A 14,877-nucleotide genomic window follows, 5' to 3' on the forward strand; every position below is an offset into this window, starting at 1 on the left:
AGAAGTATTTATATGCTGTCATATATGCATATGTTATTTGATTTATGGTCACTGCACATACTAGTTGGAGTGAGTTGATGTTGATTGGTGAGAGAGACAGAAGTCAGATGTGTGTCTCTGGTTTCGGCTCCACACCAGTAAACTCCAGCATCTCTCACGCTCACATTACTGATGCTCACTGTGAAAACTCCTGCTGGACCGGCAGAAAACTCAAAGCGTTTCTTCTCTGATGAACTGATGCTTTCACAGATCTTCTCCTTGTTCTCTTTGCAGATGTGTGTGAAGGTCTCGTCGTGGTTCTCTGGGAAATTGCAGGTGAGTTTCACACTTTCACCAATAATAGCAGATGCTTTGCTTGATGCAGGAAAATGATCAACTATACACACAAAACAATGAAAAATATACAATATAAAAAAAGCTATCTTTCTTATTTTAAGTCTCTAAAATGAAGGTCCTCCCAGAAGCTCTTTACCTTGATTTACTGTCAGTGTAATCTCAGTGAACAGATCATGATCAGGGATCTTCACTCCACATCTGTACGTCGCTTCATCAGCCGTGGTTAAATCACTGATGAAAACCTTCAAACGTCCTTCACTGGAATCATCAAACATGAGCACTTTACCATGATGATCCCACTGATTCTGTTCATCAACGAAGATCTTCTGTGAATCTTTCTGGATAAACTTCTTGTTTCCTTTGAATTCTTGTGGAAATTTACACGTGATGAAGACTGATTTACTGGAGTAGGCCTGAACCTGGACAGACGTGATTTTACCTGCAAAATTAGATTTATTTATTCTTTATTTATTAGATTATTAAAAGTCAGGAGGGATTTACATTCCTTATTTAGAGCTGTAAGGATATTTTCATTAGAAATAAGCTAAACTCACCAGAAACATTCAGCTGAATCTCTTTAATGAAGGTTATGTGAGTAATTGATTGATGTGATTCGTCTCTCTCCACTCCACATAAATAAACTCCACCGTCCGCTGCAGAAATATCTCTAATGGTCACAGTAAAATGATCTTCATGACTGTCAGACAGACTGAACTTCTCCTCAGATGATTGTGATGATCGTGAGCTCTTCAGAACATGGACAGGATCCTCGTTCAGTCTGTAGAAAACTTTGGTGTGTGTTTTAAACTTCTCATCATATTCACAGCGGAAAGTGATCGTCTTTTGTCCAAGATACCCGTCCCAGATAACAGACGTCCCACAACGAGACTCTGAAAATGATTTCAACAAAACCTTGTGACATGAACTTAAATCTAACATAATATTAGTGTTATTAAAGGTGCACTAGGGAACTTTGACCTCTCTATCGCCATCTCTGTGTGAAACATACAATGTCATGATCCTTGCAGTGTTTTCCTTAAAGGGATACTTCACCTCTGGGAAGATGAATGTGTATTTAAAATAGGTCATTTAAGTAGAAGAAATGTGATTTTTTTTTTTAATTTGGAGCTTTCTAGACTGAGAAAAGCCAGAAAATGTATTTTTGGCTTATGTGGATGAAAGACAACAACTCCCAGAATGCATTTGCTTCGCTGCCTTAGGAGGCCACGCCTACCGGTAAGAGTGCGCAGATGAAAACAACAAAGCTAGCCTACGTGATGAGTTTGCGAGGGATTTAGAGATCGTCCAAAATGTCCGGGATTCGGCTTTTGCGTTTTACAGTCGCCATTCATTATGTTTACTGTGGCGAGCAGGACGAGGCTGACGGCCGCGGGAGAACGGCGCGAGGCCGGTGGCGTGATTACTGAGACGCGCCGAGTCTCGCATCTCTCACGGAGGAGCGGGAATTTTTCTTAGCAATGGTAAAACGCACATCAACCGATCACTTGTTTAGCGTTCATGTAAACACTACATTCAAATTCACCAATCGGAATGAATTCAGTTAGATTGAAACAAAAGGTGTGCATGTAAACAAGGAATAGCGACCGCAGAAAGCAAAAGCTGAATCCCGTACATCTTGAACGATCTCGCCCGCCGGACAAGTCCGGGAAAAGGAGGATGTTGTTGTTTACCCCTACTTACTCAGCTTTCTCCTACTATTCAGCTTTCTCCACAGAACAAGAGCCCGTTAGCTTAGCTTCCAAAGAAAGACGGCTGACACTGTGTGTACATTCTGTGAGTGAGATCCCACCCTCTATGGGCGGGCTGAAAACATGCGGAACAATGCCATCTACTGGCTGTAGTCTTTAGCCTCTGGCCAGAAAATCCTCCGATGACGCAAAATGACGATTTTTGCGTCATCGGAGGATTTTTTCCAGACAAAAAAATACATAAATCTCTCGTCTCAGGGGGATATGAGGGTGGAAAGCATGGTAATTCGGAAATACTACAGGTTTTCTACTAATACAAAGCTTAATGCTAAATCCTGAAGTAACCCTTTAAATGTGTATTGTGGTTGTTTTTAGGTATATTTATAGTTGCCTGAGATCAGAGTCGTGACATCCTACGTCAAGACATACTGACAGAAAAACACACATCTGAAAATGTAATCTGAACAGGGAAGTTACATATTTTTTTTCTTTTTACAGAGGAAACATGCAAAGAAGAATGACATACAACATAAAACTGACATTTTCCCTGCATAATCCAACTTGACAGCTCGAAATATGGATTATTATTATAATCTGACCGTTCTGAATCAGTGTAAGGCATGGAAACGGTTTTCAATTTTTTTCAGTAATTCATTTTTGTTCATTTTTACTCAAAATCTTCCGTACTGCACCTTTAATACTATAATAAATAATTGCTGTAATAAGTTATAAAGTATCACACGTACCTTTCTTCTCCACTAATGTAACATAATGACTCCATGTCTGATTGTTTCCACATGTATATTCCCCATAATCCTCTCTGCTGAGGTTCCTGATAAACACTGTGAAGAATCTGCTGTTTTCATCATCATACAGAGCGAATCTCCTGTTATAAACCCATCGACTCTGAACATCAGCACTGATGCCCATCTTACAGCGCCTGTCTCTGCAGAAATACTTCCCTTTATGTTGATCATCAGTCTCTCTCTGGTTTGAGATCATGCACTTGAACATTAAACTCCCTCCAGTGCATCCAAACACTCTGACACAAAGTACTTGACCTGCCAAACACAAGTTCATTTGCTCTGGGTTATTATATATCATCAATCTGGGTAATATAGTATATTATTTGACCCAGACTGAGCAGTGAAGAACTGACCTGAGATCAGGCAGAGAGTGATGAAGATGAAGATGATGATGGCAGCCTTCATTCCAGATTGACTTCAGTCTCAGATATCCAGAGAATAACCAGATCCGATCCCGATCCAGTGAAAGCAAGAACTGATCAAATGTGTTCCTTGAATGCGATGTAAGTCACTATCATTAGAAGTGCACAGATCCTCCGTCAGTCTTTCTCACGTTTCTTCTTCCTTATTCTCTTACGGTTTCACCCAGATCTGCACTGTTAACAGGGCGGAGAGTGATGAGATGTGTGTGAAATGTATATGTGTGAAAGACAAGCAGAGAAACACAGATGACAGACGACACATCCGTATATTAATATAAACATATACATTAAGAGTGACAGAAGGGTGTAAAGACTTCATCATGAAAACCACAGAGAAACTGACGTGTGTGAAACAATTTAGTAGACCTCAGTCATCTTGACAGTATTTCCGGTAAGAGATCATACAGACGCACTGTGAGAATCTAATGTGCATTAGATGTTGTGAAAGATCTCTAAGACATTACTCCTGATATAAGAGCACTTCTAGGCCTGGTTTCACAGACAGGGTTTAGATTAGGCCACGATTAGGCCTTGGTTAAATTAGGACATTTAAAGGCAGGGTAGGTAGGATTTAAAAAAAAAAAAACATTCCAAATTTGTTTAAACTGTCTTTATATACCAATACATAATTAAAATGTAAGTACTCTGAAAAAGAGAGTATAAAAATCGAGTGACTGTAGACCTTTTAATCTGCAATAAACACAGCTCATTATTTCCATTCACTCCCACCCCCTCCCTTCTGAGCTCCTTCCAAAGCCACGCCCCCAAAACACATGAACGCGCGACGCCAAACGCTCAGGCTGGAACAAGACGCATTTATTACCTGAGACGAGTGGAGAGGAAGGAGTGCAGTACATACAGTGACATCATGTCAGAATCACATGTAATAAAATACCTAACTTTATCACTATGAATATAAACAAATACGGTTTCTTTTAGTACTCACTATCAAGCTAGCATATCGATAATGGTAAAGTTTGATTCGGTAACAAGCTATATTTATAGGTAACGAGCTATATTTATAAGGCAAAACTAAAAACAGGTTGCATTGATACACATTTTTCCATTACCATCAGTTACACTGTGATGAAGGTGAATTTCGTGTAAGATTCATAACATATACGGTGTTTTGCATGTAAGAGTTTCCATGATGAAAACATTGTTGACTCTAATGAAGACTAACGTAGACTCCGAGTCCGGAGACAAGTACCGCATCGTCGGTTCGAGGACAGGTCTGGGGTTGAGGGCGAAGCAGAGGAGGTCGTTCAAGAGTGCGGGCAGGGTCCGAGGAAGTAGTTTTTGCCTTGTTTGCCTTCGCTGACTGAATATGCAGGTGCTTTGAGCTGAATATTTCCGGGAACGGTGACATGTGATGAGTGCACGCAGGGCAGCGCGCGCAGTGGGGCTCGGGCACGAGACATGAAGGCATCTGATTGGTTCTTTACATTCGCACCGAATGGCAGTGATTGGTCAGAGTTTTTACTGTCCTGCAGCTGCTACAGAGGTCTGATTTTTTTTCATTCCTTTTTCTGAACACATAATGTATTGACTACTATCAGGATGGAAGGACCATTTCACCCAGTATAAAGAAAAGTGTTTCTGAACAGGATTACCTACCCTACCTTTAAATAGTATAGAGTACATGCAACCTTTGTAACAACCAGAGGTGTAGTGGTAAAAAAAGAGGTGGGTAAACTATAAAGTAAGGTGGGCCACTGCCTACCAGTGTATGTGTATCCTGATGACATCGCTATAGGCTATCATTTGATGGTACTACCAAGGGTATCACTGGTTGTCATCATAGGTCACACAATCACTATTCAATTCATACATTAATCTAAGTTCTTGTAAAAGACACTCAAGAAGGAATAATATGGTTGAAGTCAATAAAGTTTACTAAATGATAAAACAGAGAGAACAAAAATATTTAAGAGAGATAGAGAGGGAGGCTTATATCCAGGGCTTCCAATGCAATGCACTTGTACATAATGATTAGGGATTTGGGATTATTTTCATAGTCGATTAATCTGTTGAATATTTTCTCGCTTGATCGATTAGTTGTTTGGCCTATAATATGTCAGAAAAATGTGGATCAGTGTTTCCCAAAAGTGATGTGCTATATTTAGCATTTTATATTAAGCTAGGGGCTATCTTTACTAGCATGTATACTGTAAACATTCTTTGTTCCTATAAAATAACCAAAATCGAACAGAAATCACACACACAAACCAGATATACTTGATATACTTGAATCCTGCATTTATTAGCTTCTTGAATCAGATGAAGAGATGTGTTTAGTTTTGTTTGTCTCGTAGCTCAGAATGAGGAAGTATACGCAGACAGCGTTATTGCAGAAGGACAGCCTTATGGTCACATGGTTCACGTGAGATGATTGACAGCTTTACAAACTAATGATATCGCGCTGATGCAGTAATGCGGCGCAATATGAAAGACTTCGTCCTAGGTTTAACAACCTATGAAACTAATAATGAACAATATAAAACTAAAACGACATAAGCTTAATTTAAAATGGCTTAGGAACTATAGGCTATTTAGAGGTGGATAAACGCAATTTAGAGGTGGATAAACGCTATTTCCGAATTTTGGGAGGTGCGCAAACGGCGTTTACGAGCGTTTAGCCTCCACTACATCCCTGGTAACAACGTCCACCGGTGATCTCAGTCATGTTGTCTGGCCTTGAATGTGAGGTCGTAACAGTTCACTCAGATGATACAGAGAATCCCTAGACATCCTAAAGTTCTCACGCCTCTCCTCGGGCACGACAGTTACACACACAAAGTTATCCCAAAATCTCCGCTCGAGTTTCGCCGCTGAACAACAACTGCGAGTAAACCTCCGTCTCCTTTGAAGAAAAGCTATATCTGCAGAATGTACAAACTGACATCACTCTTTAACAAGGCTGTCAAAGCGGAGAGCAGCAAAAAACAACTGCTGTACGATGTCGATGTCGTCCACCATCTTGGCTGAATTGGTCACATGACTGCATCACATGACTAGAAATGCGTCATCGTCTTCAAAAAGCCTCCGTTTTCACAGTCATCACATGGTGATGGAAAAACTGCGTTTTCAAATTCATCAAATTTGGAGAGCGTTTTCTAAACGCAACGTTTTCATTGACTCAAAACGCCGACTCAGTGTTTCGACGTGACTCCTTTTTTTAAAAATAATTGTTTGCAAAATGATAGTCAACTAGCAGTTGAATGTCAACTTAACATTTCGAGCATTTCCTGTAAATTAACAAGTAAATTATTAAATAAATGAGTATTCACATATTTGGATGTGTCGTCTGCCTTAAGTCTAGTCTCAGACTATAATGTCTGTTTTAAATGAAACTTGCACTGGCATATCTTAAAATATGTCACTATCATTGTTTTGTCTCGAGATGCACATCAGCAATGTTTCTTTCTTTCTAAGGCACGTTTCTAAAAGCTACTTAAATGTCCTAATTTAACCACGGCCTAATCGTGGCCTAATCTAAACCCTGTCTGTGAAACCAGGCCTAGAAGTGCTCTTATATCAGGAGTAATCTCTTAGAGATCTTTCACACTAGCACTTTTGGTGCGCACCCGGGTTCGAATGACATCAGAGTTCGGTTCGTTTGGATGATGTGAACGCTGTCTTCCGAACTCGGGTGCGCACCCGCGAACCGTACTCGAGTCCGCAGGGCTCTACAGTGCGCCCATTTCACTCGCACATGCGAGTAAATATTTCGCCGTGCGAACGTGAAAAAATATTTGGGCGCACTCGTGCGAGTGACACAGCATTTTTCTATAGAAACAGCTGCAAATACATCATCATGAGGAGGGGCAGAGTAGGACACTATATTACCGGGAGATCAGTCATTTAGGCCTAAATCCTAAGTCTGTAGCCTCATAAAAAAAAACTACAGTGCCCACACACGAACTATTTTAGAGCCCTATAATTTCCGCAATCGCGGACGGAATCGCGGAATTGGCAAATTAACGCGGAATTTTACATATTTGGAATAAAATTCTGTTTTTGTGTAGGAGAAAAACGTATGTCTGAGGAAAATCGCATATTACTGAAAGAACGAGCAGAGAGAGAGGCCCGGTCGCGCGCGCGTCTTCAAACTGTCTTGCTCTCTCTCACTCCCTCGCGCTTATTAATCTAAATCAATTGAGAATTGACACAATGGTAAAAGATAGGAAGAACGAGGTTTCACGTGGAGCATTCGGATATTTTTTTTCCTGAATTAGGCTGCCGCTGTGTGTGAATTGTGCATAAAAAAAAAACTTTTTTACCTTTCCTTCCCAGTGGGCATTTGATGTCAATTTGACGTCAAGAGTTTGACCTCTGCTGATGTCATTTTGCCAAACAAAAAGGTGAAACGCATGGCCGTACACTTATTACCAGCTTCACTTAAACTAACCAGATTAACTTTATTTAATTTCTGGTTTAAATAAATATAATATTTAAATAGTTTAAAATATATTAAACATATTTTGATGACACCATGATGGTGGTTAGCGTTTGCTTTAGTTGTGCTCTTGACCCTTCACTCTTTAATATAAAATTTCTCTGGCTGCTATAACTGTGTGTTTATAAAGCACAACTGTTGTAGCTAAAAAAGCCGTCAGAAACTGAGATCAGGTGATGTTGGCTGTTTATTGATGAAATCATCATGTAATTGCCTGAATCCCTGATCATGTTCAGTGTCTAACGCTTTGATTATATGGGATTTGTGGTTTAAAATCGGTTTTATTCATGATAGAAGTAATTTAATTCTACAGCATATCTAGCAGTGTTGTTTATCAAATAATGTACTTGGTTTTTAATAACTATTTAGTGCACAAAACCCTGTCATCTATGGCATTAACTAGATGCACAAAGACATCAAGAAACAGCGTATGAATCTCAACAATGGTGACAATCAAACAAAATATCCAGATAATCAGATCAACTCCAGGTGCATAATTTATTAAAGCTGCAATGCATGCTGGGAGATATGGGTGAGTTTTGATTGGTGGTACCCAGCATGCACTGCAGCATGAAGCATTTCATTGATTGTCACCATTGTTGAGAGTCATACACTGATTCTTGATAGCTAAGTAATAATGTTGAGTTTAATGCATTAAATGTTTTTAAAATCCTTTATTAATTAAAAAAAAACATTCTCATGCTGTTAAATTAAATGGCTTATATTATAATACAACATTAAAATCACAAGTCCTATATAACCAAAGATTAGACACTGAATAAGATCAGAGATTCAGGCAATTACATGATGATATTGTCATCATCTTCAATAAACCACCAACATCTCCTGATCTCATGGCTTTTTTAGCTACAACAGTTGTGCTTTATAAACACACAGTTATAGCAGCCAGAGAAAATTTAATATTAAAGAGTCAAGGGCCAAGAGCACAACTAAAGCAAACGCTAACCACCATCATGGTGTCATCAAAATATGTTTAATATATTTTAAACTATTTAAATATTATATTTATTTAAACCGGAAATTAAATAAAGTTAATCTGGTAAAATAAAAATAAACAATAAAATCTTTTGTTTGAAAGTTTTGGTCTGATGTTCTTAACCTTACAATGAGCATTGTAAATTTAATTGCTGAATAATTCTAATAATAAAACTATAATGATAAACTTATACCACAAAAATGACTGTGCCCCCAAATATTTGTCTGTGCTCCTACATTTTTTTTATTTAGGCGCACCAGTGCTCCTTGTTCAAAAAGTAAGTGTAGAGCCCTGGTCCGCTTAAAAAAAGGGTGGTCTGGGGTACGGTTCATCTGAACTCGGATACGGTTCGCTGCTGATATGAACGCAATCGAACCAAACAGCAGAAGTGAACCGCTATTGATGACGTATAATGTGTCTTCGGCGGACAGTCTGCTGTCTTTGAAACGTTTTCAGAATTTTTGCGGCAGACAGACGCAAGTGTGTTTCTGTATGTCTATGTTGAAAACAAAACCAAAGGTTAAAAAAAAGAAGAACAAATGTCAACCGAGCAAGTCTATCCATTTGGGCGCCTTTTCATTCGCGGTTACCAAGCAACACCATTACGCCAGCTGCAGCCTGATGACACAAGCGTACCACGGTTCAGATAGAAATAATATAATGTGAACACAGTCCATCGGGGGCAGGGGGAGGGGGGAGCAATCGAACTCGGGTTCGGAAAAGGCAATCGAACCAAGTGTGAAAGCACCCTTAGAGATCTTTCACAACATCCAAAGCACATTAGATTCTCACAGTGTGTCTGTATGATCTCTTACCTGAAATGTTGGCATGTTTAAAGATGACTGAGGTCTACTAAAACTGTTTCACACACGTCAGTTTCTCTGTGGTTTTCATGATGAATGCAGGATGAAGTCTTTACACCCTTCTGTCTCTCTTAATGTATATGTTTATATTAATATACGGATGTGTCGTCTGCCTTCTGTGTTTCTCTGCTTGTCTTTCACACATATACATTTCACACATATACATTTCACACATATCTGAACACTCTCCTCCCTGTTAACAGTGCAGATCTGGGTGGAACCGTAAGAGAATAAGGAAGAAGAAACGAGAGAAAGACTGACGGAGGATCTGTGTACTTCTAATGATAGTGACTTACATCGCATTCAAGGAACACATTTGATCAGTTCTTGCTTTCACTGGATCGGGATCGGATCTGGTTTTTCTCTGGATATCTGAGACTGAAGTCAATCTGGAATGAAGGCTGCCATCATCATCTTCATCTTCATCACCCTCTGCCTGATCTCAGGTCAGTTCTTCACTGCTCAGTCTGGGTCAAATAATATACTATATTACCCAGATTGATGATATATAATAACCCAAAGCAAATGAACTTGTGTTTGGCAGGTCAAGTACTTTGTGTCAGTGTGTTTGGATGCACCGGAGGGAGTTTAATGTTCAAGTGCATGATCTCAAACCAGAGAGAGACTGATGATCAACATAAAGGGAAGTATTTCTGCAGAGACAGGAGCTGTAAGATGGGCATCAGTACTGATGTTCAGAGTCGATGGGTTTATAACGGGAGATTCGCTCTGTATGATGATGAAAACAGCAGATTCTTCACAGTGTTTATCAGGAACCTCAACAGAAAGGACTATGGGGATTATACATGTGGAAACAGTCAGACATGGAATCATTATGTTACATTAGTGGTGAGTAAAGGTACGTGTGACACTTTATAACTTCCTACAGCAATTATTTATTATAGTATTAAAGGTGCAGTACGGAAGATTTAAAAATGTAACAAAAAATGAACAAAAATGAATTACTGAACAAATTTAAAACCGTTTCCATGCCTTACACTGATTCAAAACGGTCAGATTATAATAATAATCCATAGTTCGAACTGCCGGGTTGGATTATGCAGGGAAAATGTCAGTTTTATGTTGTATGTCATTCTTCTTTGCATGTTTCCTCTATAAAAAGAAAAAAATATTTGTAACTTCCCTGCTCAGATTACATTTTCAGATGTGCGTTTTTCTGTCAGTATGTCTTGACGTAAGATGTCTCTGCTCTGATCTCAGGCAACTATAAATATACCTAAAAACAACCACAATACACATAAAAAGGAAAACACTGCAAGGATCATGACATTGTATGTTTCACACAGAGATGGCAATAGAGAGGACAAAGCTCCCTAGTGCACCTTTAATAACACTAATAATATTTTAGATTTAAGTTCATGTCACAAGGTTTTGTTGAAATCATTTTCAGAATCTCGTTGTGGAAAGTCTGCTATCCGGGACGGGTATCTTGGACAAAAGACGATCACTTTCCGCTGTGAATATGATGAGAAGTTTAAAACACACACCAAAATTTTCTACAGACTGAACGAGGATCCTGTCCATGTTCTGAAGAGCTCACGATCATCACAATCATCTGAGGAGAAGTTCAGTCTGTCTGACAGTCATGAAGATCATTTTACTGTGACCATTAGAGATATTTCTGCAGCGGACGGTGGAATTTATTTATGTGGAGTGGAGAGAGACGGATCAGATCAGTCAATTACTCACATAACCTTCATTAAAGAGATTCAGCTGAATGTTTATGGTGAGTTTAGTTTCTTTTTAATGAAAATATCCTTACAGCTCTAAATAAGGAATGTAAATCCCTCCTGACTTTTAATAATGTAATAAATCAACATATAAATCTCATTTTGCAGGTCAAACGTCTGTCCAGGTTCAGGCCTACTCCAGTAAATCAGTCTTCATCACGTGTAAATTTCCACAAGAATTCAAAGGAAACAAGAAGTTTATCCAGAAAGATTCATCACAGAAGATCTTCATTGATGAACAGAATCAGTGGGTTCGTCATGGTAAAGTGCTCATGTTTGATGATTCCAGTGAAGGACGTCTGAAGGTTTTCATCAGTGATTTAACCACGGCTGATGAAGCGACGTACAGATGTGGAGTGAATATCCCTGATCATGATCTGTTCACTGAGATTACACTGACAGTAAATCAAGGTAAAGAGCTTCTGGGAGAACCTTCATTTTAGAGACTTAAAATAAGATACATAGCTTTTTTATATTGTATATTTTGCATTGTTTTGTGTGTATAGTTGATCATTTTCCTGCATCAAGCAAAGCATCTGCTATTATTGGTGAAAGTGTGAAACTCACCTGCAATTTCCCCGAGAAACACGACGAGACCTTCACACACATCTGCAAAGAGAACAAGGAGAAGATCTGTGAAAGCATCAGTTCATCAGAGAAGAAACGCTTTGAGTTTTCTGCCGGTCCAGCAGGAGTTTTCACAGTGAGCATCAGTAATGTGAGCGTGAGAGATGCTGGAGTTTACTGGTGTGGAGCCGAAACCAGAGACACACATCTGACTTCTGTCTCTCTCACCAATCAACATCAACTCACTTTAACTAGTACGTACAGTGACCATAAATCAAATAACATATGCATATATTACAACATATAAATACTTCTCCTTTTCTTTGACTATTAGTGCCTCCAGTGGTCGGACGTGAAGAAGATTCAACTGAGATCAAATGCCCTTATGATGAAAACCATTCAACAGAAGTAAAGCATCTTTGTAAAGGAAAGTGTTTCACTGAAGATGCTCAAAATATCATTAGCTCAAATGAAGCCCATGTTAATAAACCAAAGATTTCAGTAAAGGACGACCCTGAACTCAATCTCTTCACTGTGACCTTGAGTGACCTGAGAGCAGAGGATGCTGGGATATACTGGTGTGCAGTGGGAGAAGCGTTTAACATTCCCATTGAGCTCATGATCGTCCTGAAAGATGGTGAGAGTGTTTTCTGGGGAACATCTCAATGTTTTCTGTCATCATCCTCATGTGTTTGTTCTCTCCAGCGCTCTTCACTCAAGCGTCTGTCGGAGGATCGGTGTCCATCAGCTGTAAGAACGTCAGGAGTCAAACACAGAGGCTTTTCTGCAGAGGAGATCAGCCCAACATCTGTGTCCGAGACAGAGTTCATGTTTCATCCGATACGAGAACAAACGGCCGATTCTCTCTGACGGACGAAACCTCAGCTGGAGTCTTTACTGTGAACATCAGCAGTCTGACAGAAGAGGATTCTGGGAAATACTGGTGCGCAGAGGAGACTTCTGGGTCGCTCGTATTCACTGAAGTTCATCTGAAAGTGACTCAAGGTAAAACATCTTTCAGCACAATGCTGACCACAAAAACTCAGACATACCAGAAAACCTTTTAAATTCCAAAATAATAGAAAATGAAACACTAACAAATCTCCCGTATATTAATATTCAGCAAAACACATTAAATAACTCTTAATTTTAACACACTCTCCTTTAACAGTCAGAAGCAAAGCATGCTGGGAACTAGAAATCTGCTGTAACTCATTCCATGAATGTGTGTTTATACGTGTGTGTGAACAGTGAATATACATTCACATTTATATGGGAATATGCATGTGCAAAACATGTACACAATAAAGGATACAACTTTGATTATTACATGTAATGCTGTCTTAATTTATAAATGCTTTACATGTATTAATATATTGCAGTATATTGAAAAATATAAGCACTAGCTTCCCATATTATGTAATATATCACATTATAGTTTGCAGTATATTCCCATATATTTTTGTTCCGTATAGATCATGCTTGAGTCACACACGAACACAACCATGGTAAAAGCATTGGTAGCTACACTAAGTCAAGAGTAAACCTAAAGTAAATGAAAAAGTAATGAATGAATGAATGAATGAAGTAATGAAAATTAATTACTAGAACTCTTGTGTAAGTGAACTATACTAAAGCTTTGTCAGTACAACATACTATTCTTATTTTACTTGGGTTTTTAAGGCAATCGGTTTGCATGCTTTTTTAAGTAAGACTTACATTAGATTTTACAGTGTAAAAATATGGACCAAATTTACTGTTAATAAATAATTTTCCATATTAATGTTTTAAGGTTAAAGGAAATGTCTGTAAGCTTAATGAACAATGTCCTGGCACCATTCCTGGTTCTCTGCAGCTTTTCTTCTAACAGTGTGTTCATTTTTGTGTGAACTGCCCCTTTAAAGCAACATGCTGTGGTGAAGTCTGCAGATTCAGCCCGATAAACATGAAAACCACAGAGAACAGGAAGCTACCAAAACCATAGTAAAACTTCTGTGTTAGTTTAGCACAGAGAATGCATTTCTGTTCACAGATGTGCAAAAATAACCCTCACCTTAATGTCATTTCAGACACACTTTTTGTTTTTTGCTTTCTGATTCTTGATCAGATCTGAATTTAAATCGTTATGCACTGTAAAGACATGTCTTGGCACATACTTGATATCATCGGATACGAATTTGCAATTAATCATATATTTGAACATTCACATTGTTGTTGAACTGAATCAACACTGAACAGAATTGAGCTGAATACTGACTCTATTGTGTTTATAAAGCTGCTTTACGGCCCTCGTATAATCATTGCAACATACTTTTGTTGTCTTCCCTCAAGGGTAAAAAGAATTCTGAAATACCTTTGCAGTGATAAACTGTTGTCCCGACACCAGACACATTTAGATGTTTCCTTCCCAGTCAACACGTGGGATCATGATCACAGTGACATCACACCATTCTCATACGGTGATACTCACAGTGTCAGTAATATATGAGCTCATTGTGAATTCATAATGTTGAGCAGGATGAGAAGAGGCGGTTCAAATATCAGTCACTGGGGGGAGATTCTACTTCCTGTTTCTCAACACTTTCACAGTGATGTCACAGTGGTGTCACATGGTCAGCTCACTGTATGAGTGCACACACAGATAAACGCTGAGGATACACTTTTAGCTCATTGTGAACTGTGTGAGCACGTGATTGTGAGCACATCACGAGTATCCTGGGAGCTCATGGTGAGATCACTGTGGGATCAAATTGTTGACTGGGTTTCAATTAGAGGTGTGCGATCAGTGGCGGAACTAGAGTTTTATACATGGGGTGGCCAGGGGGTGGCCACTGCTACTTGCGGGGGTACACACACACACACACACACACACACACACACACACACACACACACACACACACACACACACACACAGTGGAAAAGCTTATGGAAGGAATTGGGTCACTCTGTTTGTGTCTATAAGTAT

General features: G+C 39.1%; 1 protein-coding gene and 1 long non-coding RNA gene across 5 annotated transcripts in view; one reads left to right on the forward strand and one right to left on the reverse strand.

Moving 5' to 3' along the window:
• LOC311286325 (polymeric immunoglobulin receptor-like) overlaps positions 1-14,877 on the forward strand; it is a 127,228-nt gene that overhangs the window by 106,094 nt on the left and 6,257 nt on the right. The window contains exons 4-7 of one of the 4 annotated variants that reach the window (XM_084402490.1): positions 11,452-11,754; positions 11,850-12,164; positions 12,245-12,547; positions 12,616-12,915. The exons of the other annotated variants lie outside the window; for them this stretch is intronic. Coding sequence (XP_084258616.1) covers positions 11,452-11,754; positions 11,850-12,164; positions 12,245-12,547; positions 12,616-12,915 — 1,221 coding nt within the window. The remainder of the gene's footprint in view (positions 1-11,451; positions 11,755-11,849; positions 12,165-12,244; positions 12,548-12,615; positions 12,916-14,877) is intronic. 4 annotated transcript variants of the gene reach the window in all.
• LOC311286465 lies at positions 10,893-14,421 on the reverse strand. Its single transcript, XR_014626565.1, has 3 exons — positions 14,264-14,421; positions 11,911-12,899; positions 10,893-11,727 (listed from the first exon to the last, which is right to left on the reverse strand). It is a non-coding gene; the product is annotated as an uncharacterized lncRNA (long non-coding RNA).

This window comes from Rutilus rutilus (assembly GCF_951802725.1).
Source record: "Rutilus rutilus genome assembly, chromosome: 2".
Classification (NCBI taxonomy): Eukaryota; Metazoa; Chordata; class Actinopteri; order Cypriniformes; family Leuciscidae; genus Rutilus; species Rutilus rutilus.